The sequence below is a fragment of the Bubalus kerabau genome, chromosome 18, assembly GCF_029407905.1.
Source record: "Bubalus kerabau isolate K-KA32 ecotype Philippines breed swamp buffalo chromosome 18, PCC_UOA_SB_1v2, whole genome shotgun sequence".
Taxonomy (NCBI): Eukaryota; Metazoa; Chordata; class Mammalia; order Artiodactyla; family Bovidae; genus Bubalus; species Bubalus kerabau.
Window position 1 is genome coordinate 30,550,668 of NC_073641.1, and position 18,014 is coordinate 30,568,681.

Here is an 18,014-nt window from a genome sequence, read left to right on the forward strand (position 1 = left end):
ATGAATGGGTGCTACTCTGAAATTTTAATGACTGTCACAAATGGTGGGCCTCAGTCAATATCATTATGAGCCATGTAGCTTTATATTCCATATTGACATCCTGCATGTATGCTCTGTATGTTCACTTATTTAAGTGAAATGAGAATGACAGTGTTTCTTCCAGCTTATGTCACTCATATTGTTGTTGATAGTGTGGATAATAATAATGATAATAAGTGTCAGACCATCTCAAAAGGGTTATGAGCTTGTTTCAGGGATAGAGTGTGATGAAGACCTTCATGATGATATTCCACTCTGCAGTAGGCTAGGCCAAGTGGAAAGACCTCCTGAGCAAAGAAAGTACAAATATCCAAGCTTGTGTCTGCAGGCTTCACAGAACAGATAATAGAGTGGAGCATCTGTCTTGATCTCCTTGAGATACTTTCTCTTTAATGCAACCTCTAAGTGAGCTATGCCCAATAACAACAAAAAAAGGAACTTTCATGTTGATAAACTTTTTGGCTATGTCTGTGTGTTTGAGAGAGAGTGACAGAGAATATGAATGAATGAATATTAGGTGTGGATGAAGGAGAAGTTTGTATTCTTGACAGCCTAGTGAGAAACTCAGGGCATATTTTCCTAAATGATCACTGTCAGAGAGCAGTGTGATTTACGTATGTTATTTGTTAAAGGATATGAGAAACTGCATTCCACCTTCTAAGATTGTATTCAGTTCAGTTCAGTCGCTCAGTTGTGTCTGACTCTTTGCAACCCCAAGAATCGCAGCACGCCAGGCCTCCCTGTCCATCACCAACTCCTGGAGTTCACTCATACTCACGTTCCTCAAGTCAGTGATGCCATCCAGCCATCTCATCCTCTGTTGTCCCCTTTTCTTCCTGCTCCCAATCCCTCCAGCATCAGAGTCTTTTCCAATGAGTCAACTCTTCCCATGAGGTGGCCAAGTACTGGAGTTTCAGCTTTAGCATCATTCCTTCAAAAGAACACCCAGGGCTGATTTCCTTCAGAATGGACTGGTTGGATCTCTTGCAGTCCAAGGGACTCTCAAGAGTCTTCTCCAACACCACAGTTCAAAAGCATCAATTCTTTGGCACTCAGCTTTCTTCACAGTCCAACTCTCACATCCATACATGACCACTGGAAAAACCATAGCCTTGACTAGACGGACCTTTGTTGGCAAAGTAATGTCTCTGCATTTCAATATGCTATCTAAGATTGTATTAGAAGTGATCAAATCTTTGGACCATGGGCTTATTTGAGAGTTAGGCTCCTCTGTCTTTGGGGATTCTCAAGGCAAGAATACTGGAGTGGGTTCTATGTCCTCCTCCAGGGGATTTTCCCAACCCAGGGATGAAACCCAGGTTTCCTGCATTGCAGGTGGCTTCTTTACCATCTGAGCCACTGGGGAAGCCCAGCATAAATATAAAGTGTACATATACTATACAGTCCATGGAATCCTCTAGGTCACAATACTGGAGTGGGTAGCTGTTCCCTTCTCCAGGGGATCTTCCCAGCCCAGGGATCGAACCCAGGTTTCCCTCATTGCAGGTGGGTTCTTTACCAGCTGAGCCACCAGGGAAGCCCTGGAGAGCAGTGTGATTTAGATATGTTATTTGTTAAAGGATGATTTTATGAGAAACTGCATCCTACCTTCCAAGATTGTATTAGAAGTGACCAAATCTTTGTAACATGGTATATTGGAGAGTTAGGTTCTTCAAAATACTTTTTTAAAAAATTAGGCAATATTGTAAAGGCAGTGTGTAAGCTGAAGCAACAAAAATGATAACTTGCTTTGGTAACATTTTTCATACATGTTAGAAAAAAAACAACTAGAAATCTAATCTTGCAAATGGAATAACTTTTTAAGCAGAGAATTTAAAAAAATGTGGTATAAAAGAGGCTCAAGTTTAATTTAAAGTAAATGAAAAGTTTTCAGAATGCAGTCAAGTTTACAGTAATGAGCCTTTCTCCTTCTCTGCCTTGTTTGGTAGAGTTGGGGTAGACTTCCTGGGAGGTAATGTCTGTGTCCTAAAGTCAAACAGAGAATAGCTGGTGTTTAGGAAAAAAAAAAAAAAAAAAGGAATCTTTGAGGAGAATGCGACAGATGGAAACAGAAACTTTGCTTTTTTGATGAAAGTTTTCGAGAGAAGAGATGAGTGACGCAGCAAGACTGGAAGTCAGTTTGGTGGAGGGCAGGCTGGGTTGTGACCGTAAAGCGGAGAGCAGCGCAGACTCTCCTGTGGATCCGCTGCATGCTCCCTGTCCTCTAGCAGCCAGCACACTCTCTCCTTCCTTTGTTAATGTACTTTATTATGGTCTCTCTGTCCGTTTTTGTCGTCTCACCTTCTCTCTGCCTTTCTATGCCTTCCCCCCACCCCACCCCCGATACTCTTTATCTAATTCCTCAATGTCATCATTTATATTTTATAAAGAAATTACAAATCGTAGGATAAGAGAAGGTTTGTTTTTTAAGCCGCTTGATGTAAAGCAATAGGGATTTTTGAGTAAAAAAATAGAAAGATGGGAAATTTTGGTACATTTAGTAGCTCAGTGTATTTCTGAATGTCTGTGGAACATAGAAGACCTAGTGAATGAGAGTTTCCTGAAAACATTATTTTTCATTAATAGTATACAGTACAGCATTTTAGCTGTTGTGTGAAGTAGCTTTTAGGCAGTCATTTAACTGTGATAATAATATGTAATCACGTGTTCTTTTTTCTTACAGCTGCACCTTTTAAAAGTCTACCTGTCCAGGAAGAAATGATGACAAAGGACTCTAATCTTTCTTTGGAGAGTCATAACATATCAGTGACTGGTAAATGCATTGTGTTTCTAGTAATTTAATAACCAGATAATTTTTTATTTAATTAACCCACTGTATTTTCCTTATGGAGTACTAATCTCTACTCACAGGTTGGAGGAAGAAACACACCAGTACCTAATAGAGTTATAATATAGTGAGATGGGAGTCAAATGTGAAGAGGGCAGTGTGCCCTAGTGCAGGGAGGAGGCGGCCAGTCAGCTGGGAGGATTAAGGAAGGCTCTCTAAAAGGACAGCTGAGGAGAGGGGAGGGTTCATTTTAATTTGCAGATGCTCTTCTGCTGTCCTCACACCTTGCTGGTACAGCCATTCAAGTCACGCTGCCTTGAGAGGAGAATTCAGGTATCTACTGGAAGACCTTTAGACAAAGAAATTAAAGATGTTACCTTTAAGTCAGGGACAGTGCTATGGAAAAACAAGTAAGGAATCCTGAAATAAAATGCAGTCTGCTTTCTCCTCACAGTTTTGGATTCCAGTGTTTTAAAAGTAATCTCAGAGCCTTTTAAATGTTATCTGTTTTAGTAACCATATTAGAAGTATAATTAGAATTCTAATCCTGTTTTTTAAGTCACTGATAAGTTTTATCCAATCCTATGTCCAGTCTTTAACTGTCCTCTAGTCTTAAGAATGGTTTCCCTGTTTCTGTTTAATGTGAGTAAAAGGTGTGCCCTCCCTGAAATCTGATGCCATTGGAATGTTTGCAGTGAGTTTTCTGACAGAAGAACATCTTTATGCCTTTGTGCCACTCCTGTTTGTTTCCAGATGTCCCCACTCTAGTATTTGGAGTGTATTCCTTCTTGTAAAAAAGGAATCATCACACTCCTGTGTTGCTGCTTGTTGGTTTACTTTTCACAAGTTTTAATGGTTGGTTTCCTTTGTTAGGACGGAGTGTTTCTTTAAGAGAGATTTATGTAAGGACATAAGTTTGCAAATCTATTCATTAACCTGGTAATGCTGGCAGGAGCACACCCCTCATTTATCCTGTATAGCTGGAGCTCAGGTGCAAAAAGGATCAGGTGCCCACAGAAGGAGTAAAAATTGGACTTTTAGTTGATGTCAAGCTGATTATTTACTTACTTAACCTGTTTGGAGGGTTTCTTTCCTAACCACTCTTTTGTTCTGATAACTGCTATTAAAACCAGCATTCCTACAGTATCCAAGAGAGCAGGTGTTCACAACTGTCCATTACTCACTGTCTGCCTTGGCCTGATCAAACTGGAATCAGGCTTTTCTTTTCCTCTCAGACCCCTGACCTTCGGCTTGCCCCCCGTCTGAATCCAGTGCTGCCGTCTGCTTTTCCCCCCTAGGTTGCCCCACTGCTTCTTAAAAGTTCTTTCCAGTCCTCTTACCCCTCTGTGTACAAGAAAAGTGTTTTTTTTCTGTTTGACACTGAGATGCCTGTAGATCCAAAGCTTGTAGCATTTCCCCGATTACAGTAGAATTTTTGGAATAAAGACTCCTTATTTGGGCGCTCCTGGTGGCTCAGTGGTAAAGAACCTGCCTGCCAATGCAGGAGATGCGGGTTCCATCCCTGGGTCAGGAAGATGCCCTGGAGAAGGAAATGGCCACCCACTCTAGTATTCTTGCCTGGGAAATCCCATGGACAGAGCATCCTGGCGGGCTATAGTTGATGGGGTCACCAAAGAGCTGGGCACGAAACAACTAAAAACAAAAGCAAACAAGGCTGTACTGTCCCCAGAGCTGGAAAACAGCAGCACAGACTTTGCTGCGCAGGTATTGTGTGCTGTCTGCCCTCCAGCACCCAGTACATCCTCTCTGTCTTCACTGTTTATGTCCTTTATTATGATCTGTCTGTCCGTTTTGTCCTCTCATCTTCTCCCTGCCTTTCGATGTCTTTTATTTTCTGGCACTCTTTATCTAATTTCTCAATGTCTTCATTTATATATTAGAAAGAAATGACAAATTGTAGAATAAGGAAAGTTTTTTTTTTTTTTTTTAAGTCAGCTGATACACGTCAGTAGGGATTTTTCAGGAAAAAACATAGACTGGAAATTTTGTTACATTCATTAGCTCAGTGTGTTTCTAAATGTCTATGGAGCATATAAAACATAATGAATCAGAGATTCCTGAAAACATTAATATTGTGTATATACATTAATATTTCATTAATATTGTGTATATACAATATAGTATGTTAGCTGCTGTGAAATAGCTTTTATGCAGTCATTTAACCTTGAAAATAACATGTAATCATATTTCTTTTTCTTACAGCTGCACCTTTTACAAGTCTACCTGTCCAGGAAGAAATGATGACAAAGTCCTCTAACCTTTCCTTGGAGAGTCATAGCTTATCAATGACTGGTAAATGTATCATGTTTCATGTTTCAAATAATATAATACCCAGATAATTTTTATTTTTAATTAAGCCACTGTATTTTGCCTTATGCAGTACTAAATTCTGCTCACAGTCTGGTGGGAGAAACACCCCAGTATCTCATACAGGTAAAACCTGTGAGGTATTCCAGTGCAGGGAGGAGGCAGCCAGTCCAGCTGAGAGGGTTAAGAAAAGTTCTCTAGAAGAAAGACAGCTGAGGAGAAGGGAGGGTTCATTTTAATTTGCAGATGCTCTTTGTTGTCCTCACACCTTACTGGTACAGCCATTCAAGTCACTCTGCCTTGAGAGGAGAATTCATGTATCTACTGGAAGACCTTTAGGCAAAGAAATTAAAGATGTTACCTATAAGTCAGGAACAGTGCTACGGAAAAACAAGTAAAGAATCCTGAAATAAAATGCAGGTCTGCTTTCTCCTCACAGTTTTGGATTCCAGTGTTTTAAAAGTAATCTCAGGGCCCTTAAATGACTCAGAGTTCAGTCGCTCAGTCGTGTCCAACTCTTTGCGACCCCATGAATCGCAGCATGCCAGGCCTCCCTGTCCATCACCGACTCCCAGAGTTCACCCAGACTCACGTCCATCGAGTCAGTGATGCCATCCAGCCATCTCATCCTCTGCCGTCCCCTTCTCCTTCTGCCCCCAATTCCTCCCAGCATCAGAGTCTTTTCCAATGAGTCAACTCTTCGCATGAAGTGGCCAAAGTACTGGAGTTTCAGCTTTAGCATCATTCCTTCCAAAGAAATCCCAGGGCTGATCTCCTTCAGAATGGACTGGTTGGATGTCCTTGCAGTCCAAGGGACTCTCAAGAGTCTTCTCCAACACCACAGTTCAAAAGCATCAATTCTTCGGTGCTCAACCTTCTTCACAGTCCAACTCTCACATCCATACATGACCACAGGAAAAACCATAGCCGTGAATAGACGAACCTTTGTGGGCAAAGTAATGTCTCTGCTTTTGAATATGCTATCTAGGTTGGTCATAACTTTCCTTCCAAGGAGTAAGCGTCTTTTAATTTCATGGCTGCAGTCACCATCTGCAGTGATTTTGGAACCCAAGAAAATAAAGTCTGACACTGTTTCCCCATCTATTTCCCATGAAGTGATGGGACCAGATGCCATGATCTTAGTTTGCTGAATGTTGAGCTTTAAGCCAACGTTTTCACTCTCCACTTTCACTTTCATCAAGAGGCTTTTTAGTTCCTCTTCACTTTCTGCCATAACGGTGGTGTCATCTGCATATCTGAGGTTATTGATATTTCTCCCGGCAATCTTGATTCCAGCTTGTGTTTCTTCCAGTCCAGCGTTTCTCATGATGTACTCTGCATAAATGACTCAGAGTAGTTATCTGTTTTAGTAACAATATTAGAACCATATTAGAAGTATAATTAGAATTCTAATCCTGTTTTTTAAGTCACTGATGAGTTTTATCCAATCCTATGTCCAGTCTTTAACTGTCCTCTAGTCTTAAGAAAGGTTTCCCTGTTTCTCTTTAATGTGAGTAAAAGGTGTGCCCTCCCTGAAATCTGATACCATTGGAATGTTTGCAGTGAGTTTTCTGACAGAAGAACATCTTTATGCCTTTGTGCCACTCCTGTTTGTTTCCAGATGTCCCCACTCTAGTATTTGGAGTGTATTCCTTCTTGTAAAAAGGAGTCACCACACTCCTGTGTTGCTGCTTGTTGGTTTACTTTTCACAAGTTTTAATGGTTGGTTTCCTTTGTTAGGATGGAGTGTTTCTTTAAGAGAGATTTATGTAAGGACATAAGATTGCAAATCTATTCATTAACCTGGTAATGCTGGCAGGAGCACACCCCTCATTTATCCTGTATAGCTGGAGCTCAGGTGCAAAAAGGATCAGGTGCCCACAGAAGGAGTAAAAATTGGACTTTTAGTTGATGTCAGGCTGATTATTTACTTACTTAACCTGTTTGGAGGGTTTCTTTCCTAACCACTCTTTTGTTCTGATAACTGCTATTAAAACCAGCATTCCTACAGTATCCAAGAGAGCAGGTGTTCACAACTGTCTATTACTCACTGTCTGCCTTGGCCTGATCAAACTGGAATCAGGCTTTTCTTTTCCTCTCAGACCCCTGACCTTCGGCTTGCCCCCGTCTGAGTCCAGTGCTGCCGTCTGCTTTTCCCCCCTAGGTTGCCCCATTGCTTCTTAAAAGTTCTTTCCAGTCCTCTTACCCCTTTGTGTACAAGAAAAGTGTTTTTTTTTTTTCTGTTTGACACTGAGATGCTGTAGATCCAAAGCTTGTAGCATTTCCCCGATTACAGTAGAATTTTTGGAATAAAGACTCCTTATTTGGGCGCTCCTGGTGGCTCAGTGGTAAAGAACCTGCCTGCCAATGCAGGAGATGCGGGTTCTATCCCTGGGTCAGGAAGATGCCCTGGAGAAGGAAATGGCCACCCACTCTAGTATTCTTGCCTGGGAAATCCCGTGGACAGAGCATCCTGGCAGGCTATAGTTGATGGCGTCACCAAAGAGCTGGACACGAAACAACTAAAAACAAAAGCAAACAAGGCTGTACTGTCCCCAGAGCTGGAAAACAGCAGCACAGACTTTGCTGCACAGGTATTGTGTGCTGTCTGCCCTCCAGCACCCAGTACATCCTCTCTGTCTTCACTTTTTATGTCCTTTATTATGATCTGTCTGTCCGTTTTGTCCTCTCATCTTCTCCCTGCCTTTCGATGTCTTTTATTTTCTGGCACTCTTTATCTAATTTCTCCATGTCTTCATTTATGTATTAGAAAGAAATGACAAATTGTAGGATAAGGAAAGTTTTTTTTTTTTTTTTTTTTTTTATGTCAACTGATACAAGTCAGTAGGGATTTTTCAGGAAAAAACATAGACTGGAAATTTTGTTACACTCATTAGCTCAGTGTGTTTCTAAATGTCTGTGGAGCATATAAAACATAATGAATCAGAGATTCCTGAAAACATTGTGTATATACATTAATATTTCATTAATATTGTATATATACAATATAGTATGTTAGCTGCTGTGAAATAGCTTTTATGCAGTCATTTAACCTTGAAAATAACATGTAATCATATTTCTTTTTCTTACAGCTGCACCTTTTACAAGTCTACCTGTCCAGGAAGAAATGATGACAAAGTCCTCTAACCTTTCCTTGGAGAGTCATAGCTTATCAATGACTGGTAAATGTTTCATGTTTCAAATAATATAATACCCAGATAATTTTTATTTTTAATTAAGCCACTGTATTTTGCCTTATGCAGTACTAAATTCTGCTCACAGTCTGGTGGGAGAAACACCCCAGTATCTCATACAGGTAAAACCTGTGAGGTATTCCAGTGCAGGGAGGAGGCAGCCAGTCCAGCTGAGAGGGTTAAGAAAAGTTCTCTAGAAGAAAGACAGCTGAGGAGAGGGGAGGGTTCATTTTAATTTGCAGATGCTCTTCTGCTGTCCTCAGACCTTGCTGGTACAGGCATTCAAGTCACTCTGCCTTGAGAGGAGAATTCAGGTATCTACTGGAAGACCTTTAGGCAAAGAAATTAAAGATGTTACCTATAAGTCAGGGACAGTGCTACGGAAAAACAAGTAAAGAATCCTGAAATAAAATGCAGGTCTGCTTTCTCCTCACAGTTTTGGATTCCAGTGTTTTAAAAGTAATCTCAGGGCCCTTTAAATGACTCAGAGTGGTTATCTGTTTTAGTAACAATATTAGAACCATATTAGAAGTATAATTAGAATTCTAATCCTGTTTTTTAAGTCACTGATAAGTTTTATCCAATCCTATGTCCAGTCTTTAACTGTCCTGTAGTCTTAAGAAGGGTTTCCCTGTTTCTCTTTAATGTGAGTAAAAGGTGTGCCCTCCCTGAAATCTGATGCTATTGGAATGTTTGCAGTGAGTTTTCTGACAGAAGAACATCTTTATGCCTTTGTGCCACTCCTGTTTGTTTCCAGATGTCCCCACTCTAGTATTTGGAGTGTATTCCGTCTTGTAAAAAGTAATCATCACACTCCTGTGTGCTGCTTGTTGGTTTACTTTTCACAAGTTTTAATGGTTGGTTTCCTTTGTTAGGACGGAGTGTTTCTTTAAGAGAGATTTATGTAAGGACATAAGATTGCAAATCTATTCATTAACCTGGTAATGCTGGCAGGAGCACACCCCTCATTTATCCTGTATAGCTGGAGCTCAGGTGCAAAAAGGATCAGGTGCCCACAGAAAGAGTAAAAATTGGACTTTTAGTTGATGTCAGGCTGATTATTTACTTACTTAACCTGTTTGGAGGGTTTCACTCCTAGCCACTCTTTTTTTCTGATACTGCTATTAAAACCAGTGTTCATACAGTATCCAAGAGAGCAGGTGTTCACAACTATCCATTACTCATTGTCTGCCTTAGGGCTTCCCTGGTGGCTCAGATGGTAAAGAATCTGCCTGCAATGCAGGAGACCCAGGTTTGATCTCTGGGTTAGGAAGATCCCCTGGAGAAGGAATGGCATCCCACTCCAATATTCTTGCCTGAGTTTTCCATGGACAGAGGTTGTCTACAATCCATGGGGTCACAAAAGAGTCGGACATGACTGAGCAACTAACACAACACCCTGTCCACCTTGGCCTGATCAAACTTGAGTCATGCTTTTCTCTTCCTCTCAGACCCCTGGACTTTGGCTTGCCCCAAGTCTGTGTAAGCAGTAAATGCATTACCCCAGTCCAGTGGTGCTGTCTGCTTTTACCACTGGGTAAAAGCTTCATTTCTTCTCAAGAGTTCCTTCCAGCCCTCTTACTCCTTCTTATAAAATTGTTTTTTTCTATTTGACGTTGAGATGCCTGTAGATCCAAAGCTTGCAGCATTTCCCTTATTGCAGTAGATGTTTGGAATACAATTGTTCCTTAAGTCTGGATTTGATTTTACTCAAAAAATAAAAAAAAAAATTGACATTAACTTTGGGCTTCCCTTGGCTCAGCTGGTAAAGAATCCGCCTGCAATGCAGAAGACCTGGGTTTGATCCCTGTGTCGGGAAGATCCTACCCACTCTAGTATTCTAGCCTGGAGAATTCCATGGACTGTATAGTCCATGGGGTTGCAAAGAGTCAGACAAGACTGACCGACCTTCACTTTCACTTTTCTTTGAAACACAGCGTCTCTGAGCTGTGACCCTTTTTATGGTAGGCTGTTGTTCTGGTTGCCTTTGCATCTAAAAGTTTGGTTTTAGGAACTGCCTTTATTGAAATATAGAATTTAAATCTGAAGGTGTACTCAAGTTTATTAGGAACCATAGGCTTTCTTCTTCTTGTTATCACTAGGATTTTTAAGGTACTTCATAAAGAGAATGTTTTCATATATTTTCACCTTGTTTATTTGAATTGTGCTTAGCAACATTTCTGTTTTGTTGCTTATTATTTTTTCTTTTCCTGTGGCCTTTTAAAAAATTCATCTCTTTTGGGACAAAATGTCTCTTTTAGAGAGATCTAAATGTGGACATTGGTTGCAGAGTTGGCTCCAGTTCATAGCATACTTACTCAAAGATGCTTGAGACTGAGAAACAGGTCCTGTGCCTTGGAGAGTGAACAGCATGACCTTTGAGTCATGATAGCAAATTGTCTACTGATTTTATGTTTTAAAAATATTGCTAGTAATTTACCTAACAGATACAAGGTAATGTCTAGGTGTGTATTTTTACACATAACTGAGTTTAAACCTCATAAGAACCCTAAACAATAGATACGGCTACTATTTGCCACTTGCTCATGAGGAAAAAGAAGCACTGAGAGACCAAGTGAAGGGACCACAGTCACAGGTGGGAAGTTGGGAGTTTGATTTTCAAACCAGACTCTCTGGCACCAGGGGCTTATGCTATTAACCATTATACTATGTACGCAGCCTTTCTTAATGCCCCGTTACTCATTTCTTTCAACAATGTTCCTAATATAATTATACCTATTTTAAGGAAACTTAGCTTTGTTTTTGAGACTATGGAAAAAGTTTCAAAAACAATGAAAAGGAGGGTATTTTAATTGTTCTTTGCTAAACAGTTTGTCTTGGAAATTGCACTTGCTAAGATAGTGGATATATTGTTAAAGTATAACTGACCTAAGAATAAGGTATGCTTTTTTTCCAGTTGTCTGATACCACTGGGTTTCAAAATTGATCTTTTACTAATGGACTATTTTTACATCACTGTGCGAGGTTTCCCAGTGTCAATATTCGGAAGTCATTGTTTGTATTACAGCAATCAGAGTGTTTCTTTATTGTTTTATTTTTTTCTTTCTCTGTGTATGTTATGGTGATTGGTGTCTCCATCAGTGTGTTACAGTTTAACCAAAGAGGTTATAAATCAAAACATCTGCTGGCAGTTTTCTTGACTACCCTGGTAATGCTGGCATAGGCTGTCCCCACTGGCACATTTTATTTACCATTTTAAGATGTGATTAGCTGTCCTGGCAAGGACCTGATGAGACAGGGAGTAGACAAAGCAGGCATTGGAGGTACAGATGAGTATATTAAAGCACAGAGTGAAGTTTGGGAAGATTAGTCTAGGTAGGGAAAGGCAGCCATGTTGTTTAGACCAGCTAGGCAGGAAGGCTAGGGTTAGGATTCAGATTCCATGTTCAAGTGACTGGTCAGTGAGTTTGAGAAAACGTAAAGAACTGATGTTGAAGCTGAAACGCCAAAACTTTGGCCACCTGATGCGAAGAGCTGACTCATTTGAAAAGACCCTGATGCTGGGAAAGATTGAAGGCAGGAGGAGAAGGGAACGACAGAGGATGAGATGGCTGGATGGCATCACCAACTCAATGGACATGGGTTTGGGTGGACTGCGGGAGTTGGCGTTGGACAGGGAGGCCTGGCGTGCTGCGGTTCTTGGGATCACAAGGAGTCGGACACAACTGAGCAACTGAACTGAAAGAAACGAGTGTCCCTTATGTTTGGCTGCTCAGACACTTTGTTGCTGAGAAGATCTGAGGATGATTCCAGTGAGGTGTACTTGTTTAGGATGTTTCTCAGAAGCAGATCACCAGTTATCAAATCTTACGTAGACTGTTGATGTAGAGAGGAAAAGGATTGAGAATCCTAATATACACAGAGAGTGAAAGAGAAGGTGGAAGAGGATCCGTCATAGAACACAATTGATAGTAGCTGTCAGCAGCCTTTGTTTTATGCTCGAGTTTCTCATTATCATAAACATTAACATTTTGGGCTGGATAACTCTCTGTTGCTGGGGTCAGGGGCTGCATGTTTGCGGGCACTGTAGGATGTTCAGCATCATCCCTGGCCTCTCTATCCACTACGTTTGAGCAGCACCTACGAAGTTGTGACAACCAAAAATGTCTCCAGATATTGTCACATGTCCCCTAGTAGACAAAAGTATCCTCAATTGTAAACCACTGGTTGACACATAAAAAAGAATAGCTGTATTACTGTTCCCTGTCCCCTCAGCGTGGGGAGACAGATGATTTAATAATCACATGGTTGTTAACATTTAATAAAAAATTTCACCAAAAAGTTAGATGATGGTGCTGAGCATAAGTGGGACAGGGAACCTGATCAATTAAAAGCCTTTTCCCTGCCCTTTTGCTGATTTCAGATCCTCCCCATCTTTGAGAATTAAGTTAAAAGCTATGTCCCCAGTAAAGCGCAAATAGAGAAGTACTGTTTCTGTTTCTCTGATATGTATCCAGCATCTTTTAATGAATTTTAAATTACATAAATAAAAATGAATTCATTTGAAGAAATACTAAAATGTTATTTCTAGCCCACGATAAATTAGAGAATCTGACAGTTCTCTTGACACATCTAGAAAATCTAAAATATAGCAAACATTGATTCTTTTAAATATAAAATCTTTTAAGTATATAGCTAAGTACTGCCAAAAGATATAATCAATAAACCAGTCTATAATAGGAATGGAAAAGAGTGTTACTTGAGCCAAATGGAAGACTATAGCCCAGGAGACAGATTCAGGAAGCACTTGAATTGTGTTTTACTGGACTACAAAATGGGGAAGTTTATAAAGGCAAACACTGCAAAATTAACTTAAGTTGTTTGTCAAGAATTATAATTAGACTAGGGATCCAATTGTGAATTGATGTCATATTAGGTTTCCTTGTGTTTGTTGCCAAGGCACTTGAGTTCTCATAGCCACAGACTTAGAACAAGGCCTTGAATTTAGGCAAAGAGGGGAGTTGGAACTGAAAAGCCCCAGAAAGCTGGAGCTGAAAACCCTCAGAATTCTATAAACACAGAGAAAGGATTCACATAGTGTAAAAAACAGCTGATTAGCACAAGGAGATGCTCAGCTGGCTTCTTGGTTGTAGCTCTGTTCTGCACCAAAACAAAAGACTTCCATGAGTTTTCTAAGACAAGAGCCTGCTCTCCCTAAGGCTGCAATTCAGATTTACATTACTTGCATGATACAGGAGCTTCCAACCTGAGAAATAACACAAAAATGACCCTGACAGGTGATACTTCTGCAGGAAAGCAAATGAAAAACATCTGTGGAAGGAGGAATCGTTCTCCTTGGCTGTGCAGTTCATATTTGGACCTGCTTGCGAGACAGAAATGTGAAGTGCAGTGAAGCAGTTCTAACACTGAGCATCCACTAAGGAGCAGTGGGATTACACCTTCCAGAACTTCAGACTCTAGAATACCAGGGAAGGACGTGAAGGAAGCAATACTTGAAACATGAGAAAAGAACATTATGCTATTAAAAAAAAAAAAAAATATATATATATATATATGTTGGGGGGTATCTGTATAAGGTGATGGATAATCATTTTCCAATATATATAGGTCTAGTCATTATGATGTACACACTGAACTTACACAGGGTTGTATGTCAAGCATGTCTCAGTAAAACTGAAAGGGAAAAAAAATCACTTTTGAAAAATAGCTGAATAGAACTTCTGGGGATAAAAACAAAACTTGTCAGACTTGACTATTCACTGCTTCCATTCTCAGATCTCTCTCTTTTTGCCAGTGGTAATCTCTGTTCAATGTATGTGTTTATGTGTGTAGTAACCATAGAAGCTATATAGTATTTTTGGCTATTCTTTAATATTAATATTATAAACCCATATGTATCCATCTGAAAATTGTTTTTTTTTGGTCATCTTTCAACATTAATTCTGGGGGCTCTAGCCATATCATCTATGCATGTAGCATGTTCTTTTAGCTGTGTGTACAGTATAGATACACAGGCTTGGGTATTTTTCTCTCAAGAGACCTTAGTTTGCTTAAATTTTTTTCTAATGTAACCATAGAGCAACAGACACTTCTACATATCTCTTTCTGGGCATGGTTGTCTGTGTTCTTCTAGGATAAATACCACAAAATAGAATTGCTGAATTAGAAACTATGCACATTTTAACACCTACTTGCAAACTACCCTCCAAAGTATCTTGATAATTTACTCCTTCCCCCCATTTGCATATTTGAGTATAATTTTCTCTAGATCCTGACCAGCCTTGATGTTATTAAGCTCTTTGCTATTATGAGCATGAAAAGGTCTACCTGTTGTTTTAATTTGCATTCTGGAGTTAGACATATATGTGTGCATTTATATGTTAATATCATTTATTCAGTTGTCTGTTGGGCTTATGAAAAAAGTGAAAGTGTTAGTTGCTCAGTAGTGTCTGACTCTTTGCGACCCAAGAGATGGTAGCCGACCAGGCTCTTCTGTCTATGGAATTCTCCAGGCAACAACACTAAAGTGGATAGCCATTCCCTTCTCCAGGGGATCTTCCAGACTCAGGGATGGAACCCAGGTCTCCTGCATTGCGGGAAGATTCTTTACTGTCTGAGTCACCAAGGAAGCCATTGGGCTTATATGGTCTTCAATTTATACAAATGAGACAGCTATAAATTTTGAGTAGTAATTTTTACTTTTTATAAAAATTGCAAATATTCTTTCTTTAATTTTTTACATGGTTTTTTTTATTGTGTATTAAATTTTATTTACACATTTCTGTTAATATTTTCATAGGAGTTTTTTAACCTTCCATTTTTAAACCATTTAAAACATAGTTCTTTGTATTGTGTGTGATAGAACACTAACATTATTATATAGATGTATTATTTTATATAGACATATTATTTTATATATGTCCCCAAATGTCCCTAAATCCTTGCCTGAATAGTTCTTTTTTTCCCTACTATTTTGAAATACCACCCTGATCATATTACAAATTCCCCTATGCTATTTTGTTTCTCTACCATTTAAATGTTTTTCAAACTTTTAATAGTGCTCTACAAAGTAAGGAATGATTTACCTTGTGAACTGATGTACTACCATGCATGCATGCACATGTCAAGCAACACCCACACGTAATAGATGTATTACACTTTGATGATTTCTATCTTACAACCCATTAAAAAACAAATCTGATGGTAATTAAGTTGATTTTCTGTTCTACTGTTTCCAACTTGCAATCTGAAAATTTCTGCTTATTTTATATCATTAATTTTCTTGGTGTTTTCCAGCATCACTAACAAATTAATATTACTTCTTGAAACATTATACTTTTGTTACTTTTTTTCAAAAAATAGCTTTTTCTAATTCCTGTACTTTTACTCTTTCAAGTGGATTTTTTGTTTGGAACCAAGTTCCATAAAAAATCCTTTTTGGATCTGACTGACTTTTAACTGAATCTATGGATTATTTTAGGGGGGAGAATATTAGTATTTTTATAATCCCGCTATGGTTTTTCCAGTAGTCATGTATGGATGTGAGAGTTGGACTGTGAAGAAGGTTGAGCACCGAAGAATTGATGCTTTTGAACTGTGGTGTTGGAGAAGACTCTTGAGAGTCCCTTGGACTGCAAGGAGATCCAACCAGTCCGTTCTAAAGGAGATCTGTCCTGGGATTTCTTTGGAAGGACTGATGCTAAAGCTGAAACTGCAGTACGTTGGCCGCCTCATGCGAAGAGTTGACTCACTGGAAAAGACTCTGATTCTGGGAGGGATTGGACGCAGGAGGAGAAGGGGACGACAGAGGATGAGATGGCTGGATGGCATCACTGACTCGATGGACGTGAGTCTGAGTGAACTCCGGGAGTTGGTGATGGACAGGGAGGCCTGGCGTGCTGTGATTCATGGGGTCGCAAAGAGTCAGAGACGACTGAGCGACTGAACTGAGCTGAATACTGTGTTGTCACCTGTGATTTAGATCTCATTTGACTTGGAATATCTATTTAGTTAAATTTTTCCACACATATGTATATATATACTTAAAATTTGTACATAGATATACAACATGACTATACACACACACACACACACACATGTTGCTACAGTCAAGCTAATTAACATGTCATCTTCTCACATAGTTATCATTTTTTGTGTGTGAAGAATGCACTTGAAACCTACTGTCTTAGCATATTTCCAGTGTTCTATACAGAATTATTAATTATAGTCTTTATGCCTATATATAGTAGCTATAAAGTCTTAGACTCTCTAGTCTTACTCATTCTATGTAACTGCAACCTCATACATACCCTTTGATCACCCCGTCCCTACCCCTCTTCTGTCCCTGATAACATCAACATTCTGCTCTCTGCTTGTTTGAATTTGACTTTCTTTTTAGATTCCACATATTAGTGAAGGGGCTTCCCTCATAGCTCAATTGGTAAAGAATTTGCCTGCAATGCAGGAGACCTGGGTCCAATTCCTGGGTTGGGGAGATCTGCTGGAGAAGGAAAAGACTACCCACTCCAATATTCTTGGGCTTCCCTTGTGGCTCAGCAGGTAAAGAATTTGCTTGCAATGTGGGAGACCTGGATTTGATCCCTGGGTTGGGAAGATTCCTTGGAGAAGGGAAAAGCTACCCATTCCAGTATTCTGGCCTGGAGAATTCCATGGACTATACAGTCCATGGGGTCACAAAGCGTCGGAGATGATTGGGCTACATTCACTTTCATATTAGTGAAATCATACAGTATTTTTTTCTCTGTCTCTTGAGTTATTTCACTTAGCATAATGTCCTTAATGTACTTACCTCTTTTTAATAAGAGTTTCTATTTTTAAGGCATGTTTGGAAACACTGTCCTATGTGAAAAATTTTAATTTGCTTTTTCCATTTGTTTCTTTTTTTTAAATGTAAGAACAAAGTAGATTTTTATTTCACATGATATGATTCCTAAATGAACCCATTAAGGTCTGCTGCTGCTGCTGCTGCTGCTAAGTCTCTTCAGTCGTGTCCGACTCTGTGCGACCCCATAGACGGCGGCCCACCAGGCTCCCCCATCCCTGGGATTCTCCAGGCGAGAACACTGGAGTGGGTTGCCATTTCCTTCTCCAATGCATGAAAGGGAAAAGTGAAAGTGAAGTTGCTCAGTTGTATCCGACTCTTCATGACCCCATGGTCTGCAGCCTACCAGGCTCCTCCGTCCATGGGATTTTCCAGGCAAGAGTACTGGAGTGGAAGGTTACAAATGGCTTAAAGGTCCACATACTTTTTTTCCCCTTCCAGTTTTATTGAGATATCATTGACATATAGCACTGTTTAAGGTATACATCATAATATGACTTATATACATCATGAAATTATTACCATATAAGTTTATTGAATAGCCACTATCCTATGTAGATAAAAAAATTGAGAGAGTTCCCTAGTAGCCTAGTGGTTAGAATTCCAGGCTTTCACTTCTGTGACCCAGATTCAATTGCAGGTTAGAGAACTGAGATCCTGCAAGCCATGTGGTATGAGCAAAAAAAGAAAAAGTTTCATTATGATGAGAACTGTTAGGCTTTACTTTCTTAACAACTCATATATAACATACAGCAGGTGTTAATCATATTTATCCTGTTGTACAGGATAACATCCCTTTTTGTTGTTGTTGAGTGGCTATGTTGTGTCCAACTCTTTGCCA

The 18,014-nt window shown here is 39.6% G+C and overlaps 1 protein-coding gene across 10 annotated transcripts in view; it reads left to right on the forward strand.

The window, feature by feature from the left end:
- The first annotated feature begins 1,548 nt into the window (after window positions 1-1,548).
- EMB (embigin) overlaps window positions 1,549-18,014 on the forward strand; it is a 50,008-nt gene continuing 33,542 nt past the window's right edge. For 6 of the 10 annotated variants that reach the window (XM_055554641.1, XM_055554639.1, XM_055554640.1 and 3 more), the window contains exons 1-4: window positions 2,135-2,456; window positions 2,723-2,812; window positions 5,051-5,140; window positions 8,248-8,337. In XM_055554641.1, coding sequence (XP_055410616.1) covers window positions 2,150-2,456; window positions 2,723-2,812; window positions 5,051-5,140; window positions 8,248-8,337 — 577 coding nt within the window. In that variant the 5' untranslated portion in view covers window positions 2,135-2,149. Of the gene's footprint in view, window positions 1,793-2,134; window positions 2,457-2,722; window positions 2,813-2,980; window positions 3,238-5,050; window positions 5,141-8,247; window positions 8,338-18,014 lie in introns of those variants that run through there. The other 4 variants (XM_055554644.1, XM_055554646.1, XM_055554645.1 and 1 more) reach the window with 4 other exon arrangements.